This window comes from Hemibagrus wyckioides, linkage group LG11, assembly GCF_019097595.1.
Source record: "Hemibagrus wyckioides isolate EC202008001 linkage group LG11, SWU_Hwy_1.0, whole genome shotgun sequence".
Lineage (NCBI taxonomy): Eukaryota > Metazoa > Chordata > Actinopteri > Siluriformes > Bagridae > Hemibagrus > Hemibagrus wyckioides.
The window spans coordinates 12,349,737-12,371,898 of record NC_080720.1 but is presented as its reverse complement, the minus strand read 5'-3'; the positions used below and the strand labels follow the sequence as shown (position 1 = coordinate 12,371,898).

The 22,162-nt window shown below is 39.1% G+C and overlaps 2 protein-coding genes across 4 annotated transcripts; both read right to left on the bottom strand.

The window, feature by feature from the left end:
* Positions 1-636: 636 nt before the first annotated feature.
* atg4b (autophagy related 4B, cysteine peptidase) lies at positions 637-6,213 on the bottom strand. Its single transcript, XM_058402379.1, has 13 exons — positions 5,904-6,213; positions 5,193-5,294; positions 5,055-5,126; positions 4,851-4,949; positions 4,653-4,754; positions 4,475-4,547; positions 4,298-4,377; positions 3,367-3,557; positions 3,165-3,243; positions 2,490-2,635; positions 1,589-1,645; positions 1,419-1,509; positions 637-1,269 (listed from the first exon to the last, which is right to left on the bottom strand). The coding sequence occupies exons 1-13, from the start codon at positions 5,911-5,913 to the stop codon at positions 1,196-1,198; spliced, it is 1,176 nt and encodes a 391-aa protein (XP_058258362.1). The 5' UTR covers positions 5,914-6,213; the 3' UTR covers positions 637-1,195.
* Positions 6,214-8,524: 2,311 nt separating this feature from the next.
* boka (BCL2 family apoptosis regulator BOK a) lies at positions 8,525-19,866 on the bottom strand. 3 transcript variants are annotated; one of them, XM_058402381.1, is made up of 5 exons: positions 19,555-19,866; positions 18,571-18,854; positions 16,777-16,905; positions 14,035-14,198; positions 8,525-9,655 (listed from the first exon to the last, which is right to left on the bottom strand). In XM_058402381.1, exons 2-5 carry the CDS (start codon positions 18,794-18,796, stop codon positions 9,530-9,532), a joined length of 645 nt encoding a protein of 214 aa, XP_058258364.1. In that variant the 5' UTR covers positions 18,797-18,854; positions 19,555-19,866; the 3' UTR covers positions 8,525-9,529. The 3 variants fall into 3 exon arrangements, with proteins under 3 accessions (XP_058258364.1, XP_058258365.1, XP_058258363.1); XM_058402382.1 differs by having other exon boundaries at positions 18,571-18,851; positions 19,555-19,864; XM_058402380.1 differs by having other exon boundaries at positions 19,757-19,774.
* Positions 19,867-22,162: the final 2,296 nt, after the last annotated feature.

Here is a 22,162-nt window from a genome sequence, read left to right as displayed (position 1 = left end):
TGGGTGGAATAGCATCAGTTCTATGGGTGGAATAGCATCAGTTCTATGGGTGAAAACGCCTTGCTGATCAGAGAGATCAGAGGAGAATGACCAGACTAGTCTGATCTGACAGGAAATCTGTAGTAACTCAAATAAACACTCGTTACAACTGGTAAGAAGCAGTATATCTCGGAATGCACAACACATCGAACCTCCAAGCGGGATCTTCTGCTGTTGTAGCTCATCCACCTCATCGTTTAATGTCTTATGCACAGAGCTTTTTTTAATCACCACAGTAGAGAGTGATTAAGTTACTTCCTGCCATTTCGACCCCAACCAGCCATTTTGTGAACACAGCATTTCCACCCACAGTATGGTCACTTTTATGGGGTTTTTTTTTTTTTTTGCACCATTCTGTATAAAGACTTGAGAGATTATTGTATTTAAATTCCATGGAGATGAGCAGTTTCTAAATACTCAAGCCAGCCCTTCTGTTAGAGAAATAAAGCTCCCCCCCACCCCCTTTTTCACTAAGGCTTTTGACTTTTATCTGCATGACTTTTATAATGTGTTGCTGCTACATGATTGGCTGATTAGATAGCTAACCGCATGAATGCGTAGGTGTACAGGGGTTCCTAATAAAAAGGACAGCGAGTATAATGTATATTCCTTTTTATTTTTGCTTTGTACAATTGATTAAATAAATAATCTTAAAATAAACTTGTGTACAGATATTTTAAACATTGATAAATGTACTGTACCTCACAAGCTAACCTACTTGGTCTGTAACTTTAACATCTTGGTTTTTTTATTTACAATTTGCTACAGACATCAAAGCAGTGTAGGTCATTGGCATACTCTGAGGAGCCATGCTCCTGATGACCACCGAAAGTGAGTTATGGCAATTAGTGTATGCATTAGTGTAGGCGCATAAAAAGGCACGGTCACTTTATAACAAAAAGTGTTAAGACTCAAAATGGATACACGTTGAGTGTTAATATGAACAAACTGAGACTCTGCAGAGCCTGTGATGATGACCTCTGACCTCAGGACCCAGAATGACGCAGAGAGCGGTCAGTGTAGCAGGAAGCTGAGTTTTACACAGGTGACTATGCCACCTAATGCTAGGCAGGCCTCATGTCAGTGGTACTACTCCTCTCCGGGGAGTGTGGCACTGAGTTCTGTATGCTGAACGATCTCTCTCTCTCTGTCATTCTCACAAAGACAGTATCTCAAACTCCTCATCTTCAGAGTCAAAGAAACGCTCAAGCCGGTCAGAGTCTGAGAAATCTGCAAAGGATAATTCAGCCATACTCAAAACCTGACCATACTCAAAATGAGTACATTTGCATTTTTGATTTAAGGATACTTTACATTTATTCATTTGACATTAATACAGTGGGGAAGGCAGCGATGAGACCACAAAGATATGGGCTTACCGGGAGTGAGATTAATGGCTTCGGTGTTGATTAGATGTGATGGCTGACTGTCTACAAGTTCAAACATGGGAAGACCTCTACAGCTCGATAACTGCAAGAGAAAAGTACTAATTAACAAAAAAGACTAACAAATAAGCAACACCAAGTCTGAACACTTAATGCTTACTCACTTTTCGAATATGTGCACACCAATCATCGAAGTCGTCCTCCGTTTGACAGAAGAAGCCCTGAAACAGGAAACCACTCCGATTTGATTTACTAGAACTTTTTTTTTACTATCTATAGAAAAATGTCACAATGTGAAGGGTTTGCCTGGGCTGCAACACAATTATGGCTATTAAACAACTTCTAAAGTGAACACCAGGTAGAACTTTTGCCATAGCTACTTTCTTGTATAGTGAAATACACCGATCAGCCATAACATTATGAGCAGTGAGAGGTGAACTGAATAACACTGATGATCTCCTTATCAGGGCACCTATTAGTGGGTGGGATATATTAGGCAGCAAGTGAACATTTTGTTCTCAAAGTTGATGTGTTAGAAGCAGGAAAAATGGGCAAGCGTAAGGATTTGAGGGAGTTTGACAAAGGGCGATATTGTGATGGCTAGATGACTGGATCAGAGCATCTCCAAAACTGCAGCTCTTGCGGGGTGTTACTAGTCTGCAGTGGTCAGTATCTATCAAAAGTATCCTTTAAGTCCTGTAAGTTGCAAGATAGGGCCCATCACAGGACTTAAAGGATCTGCTGCTAACTTCTTGGTGCCAGATACCACAGCACACCTTCAGGGATCTAGTGGAGTCCATGCCTCGACAGGTCAGAGCTGTTTTGGCAGCAAAAAGGGAACCAACACAATATTAGGCAGATGGTCATAATGTTGTGTCTGATCAGTGTAGAATCTATTTAACTGTCCTATATAACTTTTCTACCTCAGGCATACATATTGTGATATGTAGATAATTATGTAAGTTACATTTCTACAGATTTGTGTCCATTTTCAAAAACAGTAATGTGAAGCCCTTGGGGATCCCTTTTAGTGGAATACAGGAGCCCTGGGGTTGAGATACTCACAACAGCTATGGATGGGTCAAGCTCACAGATGTGCATGCGACACGGCGGGTGCTGGCAGTGATAGGAGTCGTCCTGAATCTCTCCGCTTTCACACGGCTCTACAGCCGGCTGAGTCGTATGGGGGTCCAGGTATATGAGCTCCTCACCTGTAGGGGGCAGTTGTTAAATGTTAAGCACTAAATCATCTTCAGGGTAGTTCCAATCAGCTCATGTGTATATGGTTAGACGTGTAAATAAGAAGTCATTCATTAAGAAGCATGTGACAAGAAATAAAATGTATGAAATGATGGTGTAATGAGCAAATGGAGTGAGATGTAATGCCAGAAATATTTGTTCTCTGAAGTTGACATGTCTGATGGCATGCAATTTGAAATATTTGGAAATGTTGATGAACAACTGAGTTTGTTTACCATCATACATACATCTCAAAAATTCTAGAGTGAAATTTCAGGAATCTATACACTGTCTTTGCATGACAGCTCTTTGTTGCTTTATTCTGCCGACTATTAAGCAAGACAACTGGATTCCCTTCAGCTGCATTGTTCTTGCTCTAGAGGTGTGTACCTGCTGAAAACTGAAATGCTACCTTTGTGATTATGTGCGTTATAAAACAATACTGGAACACAGAATATCTGTTTGACACACATGCTTAGATCAGAACGCCTCAATGCTTACCAACAAAGCCAATGAAGTAATGGGCACTGTTCGGCTTTCCACCAATAACTCCTAATGACTGGGGCATCATGAAGCATTGCTGTGGAGACAATGGGGGAAAGAAACAAGCCTACAGACATCTGCATTCCAGTATAAGCATTTTGAAATAGAATGTAATAAAAATACATTTTGCATAGTGGGTGTTCATCTCTCATTTATTCACCTTCAGAGTTTCAATGTAGGCCTCGTTGATGTCACTGAGGCCCAGGCGCAGGGGGATGAGCAGCACAAGTGGTTTCCACACAGCGTTGTCTTCTAAAGCCATGGCACATGCCCCCTCCATATATCCATTCATCTCCAAAGGGTCTATGCACCCTCCCCTCTCAAAGTCCAACCATGGCATACACAACCTCTCTGTAAGTTAAGAGCACACGATCAGGGATGTGACCATTCTCTTGCAAATGGTGCTGGAGATACGAGATCTTTTGCACATATTTGACAGATTAACTTTGAGTGACTGTTACAACATGTAACATAATAGCATAGCATGTACTATTACTTCTTGTCTTATTATTTCTATTCCTTTTGTTTTTTTCCCCTTAAATTTACTTTGTTTAAATGCAATCCTAAGCAGGAGTAGTCTGGGTTTTCATTTCACTGCAAGTTTTATACTGTAAATAACTGTGTACTGTATATATCTGTATACATGGCAGCTAGAGTCCAACAGCTTTAAGAAAGTACCAACTCAAAATCCATTCAGGACAAAATTTCTAGATCAAGGACATAAGGGAGCTTCCTATGTAGAAGTCTATTGTATTATAGCATGTAATATAAGAGTGATTCCAATAAATGATGTTATAATAAGAAACAATAATAAACAAAACAAAAAAAAAAAGCAATAATGCTGGATCTTTCAAGACTCATTAAAATGTAAGTTTGTAAGAATGTAAGTTTTACAGATGTCAAAATCTAGTGGAAAGCCTTCCTAGAAATGTAGAGGTCATTATAACCACATTGGAAACTAAAGCTGTAAAGGGATGTTCAGAAATCTCACACGGGTGCTCTGTCCAAATGTTTAGCTATATACTGTAGCACTATCACCTGTATATACTTGTTTATAATGCAAATTCATTGTTATACTAATACCAACTTACTGATTTCCTCAATTATCACAGTGTTGTCCATGGCCACGTGAACTGCCAATCGGCTCCATGTGTCAAACACTGCCAGTTTCCTACAGGAGGTGAAAACATGTTTATTACAAAGCAGGATTTCACTTTTTGCCCCCACATGGTTCTGTATGATATACCTACATAGGTAATGCAACTTACTTGAGTACCTGTGCCACTGTATTCGGGCCATACCACTGGCCTATGGACTTGCCCTCTCCCACTCCCATCTGAGCTAAAGGTAAGAGAGACAACTAACTATAGGATCCTCAAACAATGCATCTGACTTTGTAAACTCTGCCAGCGCTCTGTAGGTACACAACACAGGACTGACTTTTACCTATCTGGTGAATAGAGTAGTAGCTGTCCTTCTTGTCTATAAAGGCATTCAGGATGCTCATATACTCTTCTCTTGGTTGCTGAGCTCTCACCCATCGCCACTCTAAAAAAAAGAAAAAAAACCCACACATATTATGCATTACTTCAGTGTCGACGTATGAACTGGAAAAACGTGGTAGACTGTGGTAAACACACATACCACGACCCAAGTGTCTGCGAACCAATGCTTCAGCAAGAATCATCTGTCCACATCGCAGCATGCAACCCCAGCCTGTGTCAGACGTGGGTCCCGTCCCTCCTGTAACAGTAGTACGGCTTGGATTTACTACACAAGCTACACAAATCGGTCATTACTAAAGGTCACAGCTGCATAGTAATCAGTGTCCCAGATCATGTCGCTCACCAATTGCCTGGAAATTCTTTCTGTAGGTGAACCACAAGCGCGAAGCAATGTCCGACAGAATCTCATCCTTCTCTGCAAAACGACAAAACATGTTAGAAACACATCAGCATGCAGCCTAATTCCTCATCAGTGTCCTACCTGTCAGAGCACTGGACTGTTTCCCCAGAATCCAGACAGGCTCGGATGTCTCTGGGAAATCTTCAAACTCCCCAAATCGTAGTGTGTCATAGGTCAGAGTAGCTGTCCAGAGAGAAACAAACAGAACAGTTATAGTAATGTGGAAGTATTGTAGGGATCAGCTGGGATGGAAAGACGGAGCATCCCAGTGAAACACCGAGAGATCAACTTATACTAAATAATGCACGACATCTAATAGCTAATGAACATCTTTGCTATGATGATGCAATAACATGACATTGCTAGAACTGCAGACACAGTAACTTTAACACGTCATGTATCATCATCATCATCATCATCATCATCAGATCTTAATGAAGTCCACCACGTCCGTTCATAGGGCGTCTAGGACATTTACACCATTACAACTAGAGCCTAGATCTCTAACAATCCATTACTATTTTTTAATCATAATAATTATAGAGCCTTTTAATAGTGATCCCTCCCTGTCAGTTATTCCAGCACTGAAAATCGACTCGATCTGCTGTCCAACTGTTATCTGTGTGTGTTTCTGGACACAAGCCTACATCAGATTTCCTACACCGAATCATGACATCTGCTTCAACACACACACGGACACGCTGCTTATCCTCCATATCAGCTTGTTTTACTGTTGATTGGATTAAAGTTGTACAAAAATGCAGAGTAATAGTATTTTCTAAAGAGCCTTACCCGCATCCATCCCGTCAGTTGTGATTCACCCTATCTTGTTGACTGAATTCTGAGTGACACCAAAATCCTCCAATAGAAATCATGGACTGGGGGAAAAAGAGGCTAGGAACATCCAATGAACTCATGCACGTGGGCGGGACTCTCTTAGAGCGTTGCAACGCCTAGGGTGACGTAACAGAGTAGCAGCCTAACCCGGAAGCTGGTGAAAATGCAGCAGGTTCTGTATTGTATTGATGTACCTATGTGTCTCGTAAAGAGAAAGCAGGCACTAAGAAAGAATTCCCACGTGTCTGTCTGGTCACTTCAACATTTAAGTGATACCACTCTGTCTAGTCCAGCAGGTGGTCCAGCAGAGTGCTGACCAGTCACTCATGTGATATTGCACAAACTGCCATGTGACCCCCCCCCCATGTCGCAATTACTGTTACAGTGCAACACTCCTACCTTTAGTACATGTCCTTTAATTTCATTTTTCCTTTTAAAAATCTTTTTCTCAGAAAAGTAGAGTTTGAATCATTTCTAATCCGCTCAACAGTAATCAATACACACTTCTGATTTTTTTACAAAAGATCAGAACCAACAGAATCCAATATTGTCCTTATCATATTGATATACATCTCTGAATGAGGAAACACACACATCTTAAAATTGACATAATATTATTTGCACCCTTCAGAATTGCTAACCTCATAAAATAACACATAATAAATGAAAAAAATCATTTAATTCAAGTGGATGTCTTACAATCGTATATCATTAACCAGCAGGATATTATTTGTACTTGTCCATTCTCGTTTTTAATTTAATTTTATTTTTTTTAATAATGTTTGCTCTCAAATTGTATAACAATCTGTTAGTTTTGAACAGTTATTTCTCTCCTCTGTAATACCCTGCCACTTATGATGACACGTCGACAGTTGTAGCCATATTATTATTGACCACTAGATGACGGTATATCCTGATTTATAAAGTTAACAAAGTCTGAGCTCGTAATAAAGATAGAAATGAAAGGTTTATATGTGCAAACAAGACATCAGAGTTGATCATTACTGAATATAGATAGATAAAAAAAAAGGGTGTCATGTAGGGGTGGGCAGTATGGTAGAAATATTATAGCCAGAATATCAGTGGCAGGATTAAACAACCTACATTTCATCTTTTATAATCATTATACTGTAGCTACTAAAGAATAGTGAGGGCCAGCTGATGTTATAGATGAAATTACTTATAATACCAACAGTATTCTCAGAAAGGTGTTTCTTTTCCAATATTGGTACTGTATAACATACTGGCAGGATATAAAATTGGTCATTTTTCCACCCTAATGTCAAGCTGGCAACAATTACCACTATTAACCAAAATGATCTGGAGCATATCCCACGAGGCTCGTCCTATTATTACAGCGGACCCACTAAAAGGGGTTATTGGAAAGTCACACACAGTCATGTTGTTTTGCATGGTGTGTTTTCAGTACAAATCTTTGGATCACTGAATATATTGCATGCAGTTCTCTCATGCCTTTTTTTTTGAATAGCATACAAGTTATCCATGTGTAAAGTGTAACTGCACTAATGTGAAGGTTATAAAATGTAAACCACATTATTATTTTGAATCCAAATTGCTATATCAATAAAGCTATCATTATAGTGCATTTGCAGTTCTGTTTACAGTTGTTATTTTATCTAAATTGACTTAGGAATGAAGCTGAACACTATCCAGGTTTGCAGTTTCTAATGGAGCCAACAGTAGTAAATAATGCAGGGCTTTCGTAGGTCTTGTTACTATTCATGTTCACTAAAATATTTTCTTCAGAACCAAACCTTTATTCTCAGAAACTATGTGTTTTCTGTGGAATGACATTTCTGTTTTCTAGTGCATACAAATATAACAAAATCATGTCCTATTTTATAATTTACCAAATAATGTGTGTATAATATACTACACTCCTATTAGATGTATTTTTTTTGTGTGTGCCACTATCCTTGTGCATTAAGTGGTTAAGGCACTAGATTGTTGATCAGAAGGTCAGGGTTCAAGCCCCAGCACCACCATGCTGCCTCTGTTGGGCCCCTGAGCAAGGCCCTTAACTCTCTCTGCTCCTGGGGTACTGCATCATGGCCGACCCTGCACTCTGACCCCTAAATTCCAAAACTGTGATATGCGAAGAAAAGAATTTCACTGTGCTGTAATGTATATGTGACAAAAAAGGGCTATTTTATATTGTAGATTATTTTAAGTTAGCCTCAGCCTCAGCCACTCTATCCACTGTTTAAAACATTCAGAATACTGACAGCTGCAATCATACGGGATCTCTGCAATTGGCATAATTTGTAGCTGAGAGCAAATTTCTCTGTGGTTGTCATTCTGCCTAACCCCTGAATTTTTCCAGCTTAAAGGAAAGTACTTGCCTTAAAAGGCAGTGGCTTACACAACATTGCAGGAAAACAAGAGAACATCACATTTCCTTATAATCCTGCCAATGGACAAAGTAAAAATTTAAAAAAATAAAAAAGTTAAAGTAAAATTTCAGTTAGATAATTATTGTGATGTATAAATAAATAAATAAATAAATAAATAAATAAAAATCCCACACATTTCCAATAACAGGAAAACTCGACCCATTTCTCCATTTGCTTGCATTTATTCTAAGACATTCAGTGTGGCTTGGCAATGTGCACACAATAGCAATGCTTTATTCCTCAAAAAGGAATTTTATAAACAAACACACAAAAAGTTATCAGTTGTGATTGTGTAATGCAGTCAAAGTTCATAAAGCAACTTTTATATTACAGCACAGACAGAGCTATGACGACAAACAGAAACACCAGATACACCCTAGCCTTGTTGGAAGCTTAGGACAAAGTGCTTATAGGGTTTTATAGGCTTTTTTTTTTTTATAGACGACTGAAGGTTTCAGATACATGTCGTTTTGTTCTGTTTTGAACGGACAAGAAATGAAATAACAGATCTGTTTACTTCCGCCATGCCCTTTAATCTCTTTCACTTTCTCTCTCTCTCTCTCTATCATATACACATACACGTGCACACGCTTATATACTATTTCTCAAAAAGAGTCTTCCGGTCAGCATAACTCAAGCAGAAATCTCGCCCATTTTCATTTTATAACACTAGATGCATTTAAACGTGTCGTTATCAATAAAGTGTTTTTTTTAAAAAAACCCCAAAAAAAACAAAACAAAACAGTGCAGTCCACTAAAAACATGGATAAACTAATAAGAGTCACTATGTGATAGTGCAGATGAGGGCTAGACAGTATGGCTTTAATATAACACACTGCTGACAAACACATCACTCTTCCTGTGTCTGATGGGATCATTTCCTGCAGTTTGTGTCCTACTGATAGTTGCCCCTCAAATATGAGTGCCCACTAGGTAGCATCACCGATAGATATCAACCCACTGAACTTCCTTACAGCCCCTTGAAGCCCATTCATGGAGACGTCAAAGAACAGCTCAGCACACACAAATGTTCATTAAAGGCACAGTGCGACTTTCCTGCATGTGTAAACACACCAAGAGCAGTAACAGGTCGAAGCGGTGAAATGACGGCTCTCTCCACCACAAACAGAAGAGATGCACAATGTCCATTGTCCCTCTGTCGTGCCCTCACTTCTCCCTCAGCAGGTAGAAGACGATGGCCTTCAGGTAGTGTGCGCACGTGCAGGCTGCCGCCACCAGCCAATGAGAATGGAAGCTGGGGTCCGTGTTCACTACACATTTCGTAATGTCAGTCTGCAAAAAAGAGACCCACAAAATGTCATGATGCAGGAGTATAAATAAAAGCTGCTGGCAACACAAGAATGTAAGCTTTATTGTAGGCTAGCTTTAACATAAAAGGCCACTAGAAGTTTTATGAACACTGCACAATATTTTGAACACTGTGTATAATGAAGTCTGATTGTGATTCTCTTGAGTGCTACTACGGGTTATTTTGTGAATGTCTTTCCAAAAAAACGAATAAAGCTTTGCGAACGCTCACAAGTTCTCAAGCAAATGAGACTAGTGCACAGCAATGTGGTTTCCCAGCCAAAGCCAACACACGGTCGTATTTCAACACGCAATGTCACTGAGGGTCCAGGGGTTGAGTGGCTAGAAAGTGGCCTTGGTAGGCACTTCAAAGTCCCCTTCACATGGATTTGGAGCATTCGACACATTACACAACAGATAGGGAAAGGAGCACACATCTTTATCAGAGACAAATTTCAGTCTAGTAGCAAAACAGCATGACCTTCAAAGTCGGAGAGAACTACATGTGCACCGAGGCGTATGAAATGGGAATGACTCGATGCTTGTTGTCTTTGCCAGGAAGCTAGCATGAGGTGAAAATTTCTCGCTTTGAAGTTGCCGAGCTGCTTAAACAACGCTTTACTCTGTCAGCATTACACGGACTGATAATCTGACTGTGAAAATTACAACAGGACAATCGATCCATTAAACTCTAAAAGGGATGAGAGCATCGAAAGGGAGGGTTGGACATCATTAATTAAGGAATCCTTCATCATAATGATCTTCATCAGTAAAACAGAACGCAATAAGAGGCACACAGGCACAGCTACAAACCAGCGTGTTCACATCTCATAGATAAATGCTTTCTGTAAAGATGTCCTGTACGTTTTCATTCCATGTTAATGTCAGGCGAATTCTTGTTTCAGGCTGGTTCAAAAATAGCAAGAACCAAATCCTGAGACTGAGCCATGTCCTGACGCTCTGCACCAGGACACCTTGAAAAATGTAGCTAATGACTTTGTCTGCAGCTGCTTTTTAGGTATACCTTCAACTGATACGGATTCAGCTTTCATTTCATGCTTAATGCTTTATTAAATCATTATGAGAACACCCAAAATCTGACACCATATTCAGCTACATAAAGTGTTCGTTAAACAAAAAACTGGCCAGACTGGAAGAGCTTTAGGGAGAAGATGACACTGACATAACGAGTAGCTCACCAAAGCCTCAGAGGCATGCACAGTCTGAATGAAGGGAGATTAATCACATGCATAAACATCAACATGTGGAGACACAGCCTGCTGCTCACAGGTATACTTAGCTGGGTGTGTCATCTTAATCATATAACAACCCTGAATGCTGCATTTCTTGCTAAGCCCTTAGTGAAAGTTGTTTGCCCTTTTAGAAACAGAGCAAAAAAACTATTTCTCTTTTTTCACACTGGTTTACACAAACATGCCAAAACACTGTGCTTGTCTCTCTTTATGGATTATTAGTCCCATTATAGTAACATGCAATACAAGGCATTTGGCAATAGGACTAGAGGCTCAACACTGTATTGAATATTTCTTTTTGCAGGTGGTACTCGCACATTGGATTAGTGGGTATCGCTGCTGCCTTACAGCTGATTCTATCCTGAGTTCAGGTCAATGACTGTGCAGAGCTGAGTGACATAAAACTGCTGTTTTGGAACACTGTGATCTTAAACACTGGTACAACCAAGCTGTCAGAGTTGGGCCCATGAGCAAGAACCATATCCATAACTTCTCAGTTGTGTCCAGAAGTTGGCTTAGCCAAAAGTACCTGGTTTCCCCCTGTCTGTCTGAGTTTATTCCAGGTTTTCCAGTCCCCTCACCCCCCCAAAAAAGCTGACCCCTAAATGCTAAAAATGCTCTAAGATGTGAACGAGTATGTGACAGAGTCTGACAAAGAGTTTTCTCTGTGCTGTGTATTATAATATGACTTTGAGCTCTGTGATTTCTTGGTTCTCAAAAAGAAAACTATGTTAAAATAATGCAAGAATCCCAGAATGTTTAAGATCAAATTTGCTTTGTGTCTTATAGATTTAATATTTTAGATTTCTCTGAAAATGCCATGGGTTAAACACAAGAGTAAAGGTTCATGAATGAGGTGTGGAGAAGGGTGCAAATGCAACAGAAAAATCGAACTTAATTGGAGCAAAATGCAAGCAAATCTAAATCAGAAGGCAAGGTCAAGGTCAAGAGACAGGCTTAGGTCAAGCGATGAAAATACAAGGCAAACTGGGCAAAGGCGAAAACAAGAATCAGGTAACAAATAAACAAGTCAAATTAGAACAGCAAACAGGTTAACAGGCCCAGTAATGTCAAGAATGCAGGACAAACTGACAGTATATAATAACTGTGAGTGACTGAAAGTTTCTTTTGTAGAAGTCTGTGCGTGCGTAATGAAGCCCTAATGTGCTCAGTCGGAAGTCCTGTGAACAGGGCAGAGTGTGTGAGTTCAGGGGAGTGTATTCCGTAGAAGCCACGTATGCGAGAAACTGGAGTCGCTGACTGGGTTAACCTGACAGATTATACACTAGGCTATTTAGACACAGCAGTAGTAAATTTGCATTGCTATCCTCACTGTTAATACGGTTTAAGAGTTTTGATTTGGACTGCTATATTCAAGCAAAAGAGCATGCTAGTAGCTTCATTTTTGCCAAATACTGACTCAAACTTAACCTACCCAAACATATATACACTATATTGGAAAACGTTTCAGCATACCAAGACATTTTAGACAGTTTCATGCTCCCAACTTTGTGGCAACAGTTTGGGGATGACCCCTTCCTGTTCCAACATGACTGAGAACCAGTGCACAAAGCAAGGTCCATAAAGACATGGGTGAGTGAGTTTGGTGTTGAGGAACTTTACAGAGTCCTGACCTCAACCCGACAGAACACCTTTGGGATGAATTAGAGCGGAGACTGTGAGCCGGACCTTCTCATCCAACATCAGTGCCTGACCTCACAAATGTGCTTCTAGACAGAAATGGTCAAAAATTCCCATATATACACTCCTAAACCTTGTGGAAAGCCTTCCTAGAAGAGTTGAAGCTGTTATAGCTGCAAAGGATGGGCCAAATCCATATTACATTCATGTGCATGTAAAGGAAGGCGTCCCAAAACTTTTGGCAATATAGTGTATTTTAAGTCAAAAAAAGGCATTGAATGATAAAGTGCATTAGAAATTACATTTCTTTTTTCAACAGGCAAGGACACAGTAAATAAATGTCCCGCTGCTAACTGCAACTAATTAATCCTGTTGTGTATGTGCCAGGCTCTTAAGAAAGCCAAAGAAACTCCACATCACAGATTGCTGAAGATTGTTGTGTCTCAGTGATTGATATTAAAACCAGAAAAGGCAGACATCCAGTACTTTTCTGTTAAGTGCTTCTTGTAAAACTGGCATACATTGCCTTTGTTTAATTTCATTTGTTTAGCTTATATTTTACAGCTGCACTCTCTCGCTCTCCTGCTCTGTCTGCAAAGAGACCACCGTGGTGAAGACTCTACTAAAACATTCAGCGCGGTATGTCCTTCTCTATTCATTCCGTCCTGCTCTGTTTACCACAGAGATGTAGAAGATACAAGTAGGGCACAGATTGAAGAACAGGATGTAAAATATTGAACAGAACTCCTACAGTGATTTTGGTACAATAGTTGCAGTGCGTTTCTGCACTCTGTCTTCAGCCCTGCTCCACCTCATTTACAGCGTGTCGGCCATCAACATTAGTTACAGGCAAACAAGAACCTCTTTTCTTTCCAAATCAACTCATGCCAAAGAGAATATATAGGAATATATGAAAACAGGTTACTGGGCTTATGACCCGAAGGCTGTGAGCTCAAATCTTAGCACTACCAAGCTCCACAATAGACAAATTGAGCAAAACCTTTCTCCTAGCTTAGCTGTAGGTCACATTTGATAAATGTATCTGCCAAATTAATAAATGTAATCATTTGCTACTCAGATGTAAGCTTCCAGCTGCTATTTAGTGTTAGGGTGGTTATTACTGTCAGAGTGGTTCTGTAATAGTAAATTAAACAATACTTTCTGACCAATCAGAATCGAGAATTCAACAGCACTGTCCTATACAGCTATATTAAAGCATACCCTAAAAGCGAGTAGTATATATTTTTTGAATATTTTATCACAAATATTGCTAGATGATCTAAACAAATAAAAACCTCAAATATAACCTCATAGTAATAATTATTCATAGGTATCTTTTAACTTATATATTTCCGTTTTTCTATTCCTTGTTAAATAGCTTATTTTGATATGGTATAACACTGTATAACACAAGTGAGTATCATTTTAGATTTTGTCATGTTGCCATAGAAAGTGTTGGTGAATACTTACCCAACCTCCTCTCCTCTTTAACCAGGACACCAGGCTCTTACGGATGAACTCGCCCATGCAGTCTACAATGGTGTGTACCATAGCTGGGTAGCCATGCCGGACACAGTCCACTGCCAGTGCTCCAGCTACTGCATACAGAGAGACCACCTTACCCCACGTCACCCCTGCGGAAAGCAAGAGAGAGGGAGGGAGAGGGAGACAGTGTTCGGTTACCCAACTAATACACATCACACTTAATCACATCATCAAATCCAATGTTTATCACTTCTAACAGATATTACAGTGTTTCCCAAATAGCTGCTAATGAATTTGCATATAATCACTGTTTGAAATTGCCCAGCTTAGCTGTGTGTGAGTGTGCATAGAGACAGAAATGTGTATGATAAAGCTACTGCCAGGCAACTCATCTTCTAAACACCACAGGGCGGAAGGGAAGAGGAGGTGTGTGTGTGTGTGTGAGTGTGTGTGTGTGTTACATAACAGTCAGGGGAGCTGTCGAGTGGTCAGGAACAGAGCAGCCGTTTCCTCCTAAAAATCCACAGAATCCTCTGCCTCCCCAGGACACACTGGCTTTATATTAAACACACTGACAGCCAGCCAATAGGCTTTTACTGAGCAAAGTTTTTAACTGTGGTTTAAATTGCAGACAGCATAATAGTGATCATGAGAGGACTAATTGAGTCAACATGATTTGGTACCTATACTGCTTGATATCGCATGTCTTATGTTTACATTTATAGTACGTCAAACCTAAATAAAACTACTTTCTTGTTATGTCAGGTACTACAATACTAAATGACGACACCCAAATACACCTTTAAATCTTTACATTTTTATGTAACGAATTAGGAAATTTATTAGAATGTCTAAGTAAATATTGAAGTGGGGATAGCCAAACATTGTGAAATTCAAGCGTATTTCTTCAGCTCATATGAGAAACTATAATAAATATGTAATTGATATGTCAAGAGAGAGAGAGAGGAAGCAAGAGCAGGCAGATAGTGTGTCACTCTGTTAACATCCAGGCCTGGGCTCAGTGATAAACGCTTTGGTTTGAAGTTCTGGCCAACCAGAAAACACCCACGTTTTCCTCCCTCTCAAGTGAGCAAGAAAATCGCTTAAGCCTGATAAGGAAGTCAATAAATAGACTTAACAGACTGTATAAGAAATGTACAACAGGGAAAACACTTCCATTAGGGAAGAAAACTAAGCCCTCACACAATCCTCACTCAGTTCCTTCACCTATTACTCTCACTGTGATCTGTGACCTCCTCGGGTTACACTCATGGATCAGTCTTAAACATACAAATCTCCTGAAGTCGAGTACTGAGAGTGTGAAATATCCATATATATCTCCCAAACAATGAAACAAGACACTTGTTTTATTGAAACTTCCTGTAAATGCCTCTGTCCAAATCCAGTACAAAGGAAAAGTTGTTCTCGGTAAATGCACAGACACACTGAGGAGGTTAGGATTATGTGTCACACCTACTGAAAAAGCCAGCAAGTATCTGACTCATTGTTACAGCCCACGAAGACAAATATCCACCAAAATAGGAGTTTGCTAGTTTTTATTGACACATTGCAGTGAGCCACATTTCAGATAAAAGCAGCGTTTTATGAGGCTTATGCAATAACCTACTAGCTGATTTCCTTCTACTTCTTAAACTTCATGACAACATATCTAAGTTGATGCGGTTTGTAAAGAGGAAAGTGTGATCCCACAAATACTGGACAATATGAACAGAAACTCCACATAGAAAGTACTTACTATACATTACATACTATACTTTACTATGCAAAGTAATAACACTTGGAATTTTAACCAATATCAGGCATGGATTCTGCCTCATGAACAATGCGAAAGTATTTATGAAAAAATAAATAGAGAAGGTTCAATTCTTCCAAAAATAGTATAGGGTTTAGCTAGCGCCAGCTCACCACTCCAAAAGGATGAAAATGGGATCTTGGGTTTACATATCCTCTAAATGGTTTAAGCCTGAAAGAATGAGCAAAAAGCCATGGAGACATTCTTCTCCAAATTCTACACAGACTGGAAACTTGCAGAGTGCAGAGGAAAATGGGACTTCTCTCTCTTCTCTTCGCGCTCTGAACACAGACATTGTTTACACTGAAAGATCTGATTGTGTTCACTAGAAAAGAGCAGCACTGTCAGTGTATGTGTATATAAATGTTCATAATACTCCATTTTCTGCAGTTTTAGAAAGAGCGAAGCTTGACTTCACACAGCTTTAGGCACACTGGAATTGTGTGTTTCATATTAATTTGTGGTCTTTGCTGTCTAAATGTGGACTCCATATTGGGTTTCTTCTGAATATTTCCATTACCTTGCCTGGTGAACAATGGCCCTGGGCTTCATCTGCATTAGAATTCAGCACCAGTGTGGACCAGACAAGGGCAATAATATTTAAACCTTACACATATACTTCCTTAAAAATCAATAAAAGAACAATAAACAAAGTGGGCGTATATGATGTATGATTTTAAATGTCAACAGTGATGACATTTTAACAGTTTACCGATCAAGTAATTAAACGCTTCCCCTGCAATCGGAGCATAGCGTGTCAATTAGCGTTGTTTTCTTTGACGTTAGTTGTTTTAACAAATAGTATAATATACCAAACAAACAAGATATTGGAGTGTCTTGTTATAAAACTGTGATTGTATCATCCCATTCTATTCCAGAATTAGATTCGCACATAGAGTATTGATATGACTAACCTGTGGAGAAGATTTCTGCAGCTACAGCCAGAAAGGCATCAGAAACAATTCCTTCCGAAGACACAGTGATATTCAGTTGCTTTGCCACATTGCGGTACACATTGGGTCGCAAGTATTCAAGCTCATCACCTAGGAAACAGAACAACGTAGAAGCAGTGGATTAATGCACCATCATGCAATGAATCTTGGTGGGTATTCTGTGTGGAGGTCTATGTGTGTTTTTACACTCGACAAGATGAAGGAAAAAAACTGCTGCCATATCTATACATTCTTTATAAAAATAATAAGATTTTAAAGACAGTGGTGCCTCCATACATAGGGGAGGTTAACACTTGTATCTCTATTTACAAAACACCCTCTAGATGATTTGCCATAACACACAGAGTCTCTCCCACTCATAATAAATTCGTGTTAACACATCGGGTGTTATGCATGTCATTGCATGTCTATCGTAGCCTTGTGACAGCTTCCCGACCCAGCCCTGAAACTGATTTCAATACGTTATGCTTTTGTCAAAGGCATTCTTAAAGGCTAAACTAATCACGTATGAAACGTTTTGGAAGATATTTTGCTAAGACCCCTATGTATGGAGACTTTTTGGGACATCCTATACTATGACAACACACAAAGCCGCTTTCAGTCTCTTAAGTAAGGCTTTTAAGCCTGTTCTAAGCTGTCTCACTTATAACATCTGGCAAAATCCTCAATCTTGTGTATCAAATGTATCAAGGTTACATCAATGCTGTTGAACATTTCCTGAAGACAATGGATCTGTTCACTGTAAGTATTCAGATTTATACAACAACCTTCCGTTTTACAGAAGTGTTTAAATCCAGCCGAAGCTGAAAGGGTTAAGCAGGGTAACCCGTGGGCGGGAACCTCCAGCAGTTCCCCAGCCAAATCAGATCTGTTCTACGATAAAAGCATATTTCACTTGCATTCACGCTACACAGCACTTAGGGGAAACCCAGACAAATTATATATATATATATATATATATATATATATATATATATATATATATATATATATATATATATATATATATATATATAAAACATATAAGCCCAAATATGAGCCCATTAAAAAGAGTTTCAATTTTGGGGAAAATACAGATAGCAAAGTCCATACAGTCACACGTGTGTCATGTATGACATGCATGGGCTTACAGTGTGTACAGTCTTGACTGTGAAAAAAAAAAAAAACATGATTTAGCTTAAATGTTATAATTAACATTAAGCAGGGAGGTCTGCTATACAAATAAGCATACAAGAATGAACACAGCCCCCTAAATAAGTCTCAAAATAGTTCATACCCTTACATGGGTGAGACCTAGAGTAAACTTTTACAACTGTAAAACGCACTATAAGGGGTTATGAAATCAAGTATAAGGGAAACTCTTAAAGGGCAAAGGAGATGATGAATACTGGTGTGGCTATTAATATTGCACAATCCTATCGGAGGATGGATCTCAAATACATTTTCATAACGCCAATGGAGATAATAACAGCATAACGGCAGAGTCCTCTGCCTAATCACACCTGGTTAAACACACTTGCCAGCCCTCCCAATTGTGTTTATTGCAAGAACAACAATACACCAGATTTGTGTTGCGTACCTGTGAGTGTGGACAGGCTGGATGGATATTAAACAAACTAGACAAGCATCATCATTATCCCCTCAGCTGAATATTTCTGACCTACCTCATTCTCTTTAATTAACCTTAATATCAAACACAACAAAAGTGTGGTATTTTCAGAACTTTTTCCAGTGTGAATCTCAAACAAGTTTTACCTAGCCACAGAAGAACAGTGGACACTTCTCCAAGGGTTCCTCCTGTAGATCCAAGCTCAGATTTGGTCCAACCAATTCCAGCTTTGTTGAGTCTTGAGTGAATGTAGTCCCTGCACAACATTTTTGACTGTGAGACGAGTTCTTTGTCTGTAGGGGAGCGATCAAACACTTCCATGACTTCTGCTGCAAACACTGATGAGCGACGGAGCATCTCCATGCCCTTCATCAGCGGCCTGTGTGTGGGAGCACCTTTTCTCCTCTGCTGTTGCGGAGAAGAAAACCTGCTGTAAGAAAAGAGGTGGACTGCTAAATGTCATGCCTTCACATCTCAAGATGTATCATGTAAGGATCTTTTATACTCACTAAATCAGTTCATAATAAGGTTCTATATTATAATATGGATCGCCTGTTCTCTCTAGATCAGGTCATCCATCAATCCATCCATTTTTGTGTATCCTACATAGGGTTGCGGAGAACCTGTACCCTGGAGTCTACCTGGAGGGTGAGGGCCACCCTGGACAGGATGCATCATAGGGCACAATTGCACACCCATTCACACACTATAGACAATTTATAGATGCCAATCAGCCTACAGTACATGTATTTGGACTGGGGAGAAAATGGGAGTACCCAGTAAAAACAGACAAACTAGTCCCCCAAAGATCAGTTCACAGTAAAAACTTTTTTCCTCTCTATATGAGTTCATTACAAGGATCTCTTTTCACTCTCCAGATCCATTTAAAATAAAGGTGGCTTTTTTGTCTCTCTAGATCAGTTTGTAGCAATGATCTCCTTTTGTCCCCAGATGATTACATGATAAGGATTTCTTTGTCTCCCTAGATCAGCTTGATCTTTAGGCTACATTGGTCCACATACATATTCTGGATGCACAATATTTCAGCATGATCTATGCTATGTTCAATGACTTGATTATTCCAAGCTGCTATATGCAATTTGTGTTACAAAAAGATTGAGAGACCTTACCTGTGTATTTTTTTTTTTTTTTTTGTAATGACACTTTATCACTGGTTATTCCAGCTCTGCTTACTGCCTGAGACGCTTCACTGCTGGCGCTGATATCGAAACACAGCGCATGAGTCAGATTTTTTTTTTTTTAATTTTTTTTACGGAAAGTTACTGCGATTAAAAAAACAAAAACAAAAACAAAAAATGATAAACTCCTCACCGCCCACTATCCGTCATTTTCAAGCCATTTTGGCCCAGGACATACTGGTTTAGTCGAGTATCATTCCTCCGCTCGCGTCTGCTCGTGTGAAGCTCGAGCTACAGATACAGCGGATCCGAGGCGAAGTTTCCTTCTATGGCCAATCCCCAGTGCCAAAGGGGGAGGGTCCGAAAACAAGGCGGGATACAAACTAACACCTTAATTCTGTTATAACATTTCACGTTTGTGTTTTGTAATCAAGATAGCTAAATCATTTACTAAAACAAACAACAAAAAAAAAAAGATATATCTCTCTGTCCCCTTTTTTTCCACTGCTAAAATATCCGCAATGCAGTCAGGCTTTTATATACAGCCATTTTACATATTGTTATACTGCCTGTAAGACAATGTATGTTTCCCATTATAATGTTGTTTGGGTGTTGTTGTTGATTTTGAAAGCACTGTGTGTTGGCGCTAATTTTTTTTTGTTTGCGGAACTATGTTTGCTTGTTCCCGTTTTCAGACGGACAAACTACATTTTTCTTGATGAGCAAATGCTTCACCAGTTTACTCCCTACACACTAAAATATTCAGGTCAGAATACTGAAGATCATTTGTCTTGTACAGCGATTTATTATTATTATCATTATTATTATTATTATTATTATTATTATTATTATTATTATTATTATAAAATGATTGAGCACAAAATTCAGAGCACAAAATTGCCTCTCAGTGGTTCCATAAGGAACTGACATTCAGCATTGGGTTAAGAAATATTCAGTACAAGCAAAAGTTGTCACTGAGATATGAAGTATGATGAAGATATATAATCCACTATATATGATATAAAATGCTAGTAATCATCCGCTCTGGTCTGTGGAAGGAGGAGTGGAGCTATTAAAAAAAACAAAAACTAAAAAACAGTGATAGTGTCTTTGGTGAAAGAGTCGGTTCTTTGAGTCGGCTCTTTTGAGTGAGTGTTGAGCGGGTTAATTTATTTATTACACAATCATTCCTCTTCAGTAACTGCTTAAATACTTCCATGGAAAGCTGTTTTCAAGGAAGCACAGACACACAAACAGGGAACAATAACAATGCAGTGATGCTTAGGGCGAATGTTCTTGTCAGTGCACATTTGTTGCACCTCTCTCATTTAGCATTAGAGTTGGTTTTTATCAGTTATCTGAACCAAATGATTTGAGAGATTAACCTGGAAACAGAGTCGTATAAATAAAATTTATGTTGTGAAATAATGCAAACTCTTGGGTATTAAAATGAAAATATATTTATTAATTCATTCTGCCTAATGCAGCTTTACAAGGAAGTAAAAAAAAAAAAAAAGTATTGAGCAATTGAGGCCTCAGAGCTTGCTCAAGGGCCTGAGAATGAAACAACCATTCAGAGCACTAGCTTAGAGCACTAGCCAGTGTGCTTTCACTGCTGTTAACAGAGACACTAATTAGTATGACATTTTTGCTTGAACACATTCAGGGTGTAATTGATTTCTATACTATGAGAAGAATGTGCAGGTGTACTGATAGCTGTTGGGCTTTGCAATGTGTCAGAGATTTTCAACAATGTTCATGGTTTTCAATGCCAAGGTCTTCAGACAGAGAACCATTGCGTATCAGCATTTCACTTCTTCAAACCATGTACTGGCAATAAAGTAATGACTGGGATGTGTTCCTTCCACCTGCTACAGCTGTTCCTCAATTAAAATACGCTCATAATCCAGCCCTTCTTAGTTTCCTAGGAAATACGTAATAAGCTGTACTTTTTAGGATACACTTTTAGGACAGGTGGCTGCTATATCTACATAGGTGCAAATTTACATTGTACATTGCGTTATAGGGAACAAAAATATGTCTTTACTGTATTTTTCTTTTTCGTCTATCTGGACAAAAGAGTATGAAACACTATAGTGCTGGTTGGCCTTTTTTGGCTCTTTATAGTCTACTTAAGTAGGCGATGTACATGATGCATGGAAAGATGATAGTTTATTGATTACTGAAGTTTTTGAATGTTTTTCAGTGCAATTAATTATTTTGTCTCAAGATCAGTACCTACACCATTCTAGTAACTAAAGCAGGTGGTCTGCTAGATTATCACACTATGTCTTTAGATCTTCCTCAGCACATAAGATGTGGCAGCATATTCTGGATTTTATTAAATTCAAGTGCTAATTAGAAAAAGGCAGATTCATTGTGCTAGCATGAGAGCTGAATAGTTTGAATTATTTAGCACTCCTCACCCCATGAAAAAGAAAGGCATCCCTGTCTGGCCACTTCTTCATAAATCCTCTGGGAGGATCTGTTTTGACATGCCTGCTAACTTCTAGCACATAATAAAATCAAACCAATGCTGCCTAAACAAACCAGATAACAGATAAAATATTAACTGAAACATGGGGAGAATCTATCAGGG

Excerpts from the sequence above, each read along its gene's own strand:
- atg4b (XM_058402379.1), bottom strand. Across the intron at positions 4,950-5,054 it reads AAAGAATTTCCAGGCAATTG|GAGGGACGGGACCCACGTCT; the intron begins GTGAGCGACATG and ends CTACTGTTACAG. Across the intron at positions 3,244-3,366 it reads CCTACATTGAAACTCTGAAG|CAATGCTTCATGATGCCCCA; the intron begins GTGAATAAATGA and ends TTGTCTCCACAG.
- boka (XM_058402380.1), bottom strand. Across the intron at positions 14,199-16,776 it reads TGCAGAAATCTTCTCCACAG|GGGTGACGTGGGGTAAGGTG; the intron begins GTTAGTCATATC and ends TGCTTTCCGCAG. Across the intron at positions 9,656-14,034 it reads TAAAGAGGAGAGGAGGTTGG|ACTGACATTACGAAATGTGT; the intron begins GTAAGTATTCAC and ends TCTTTTTTGCAG.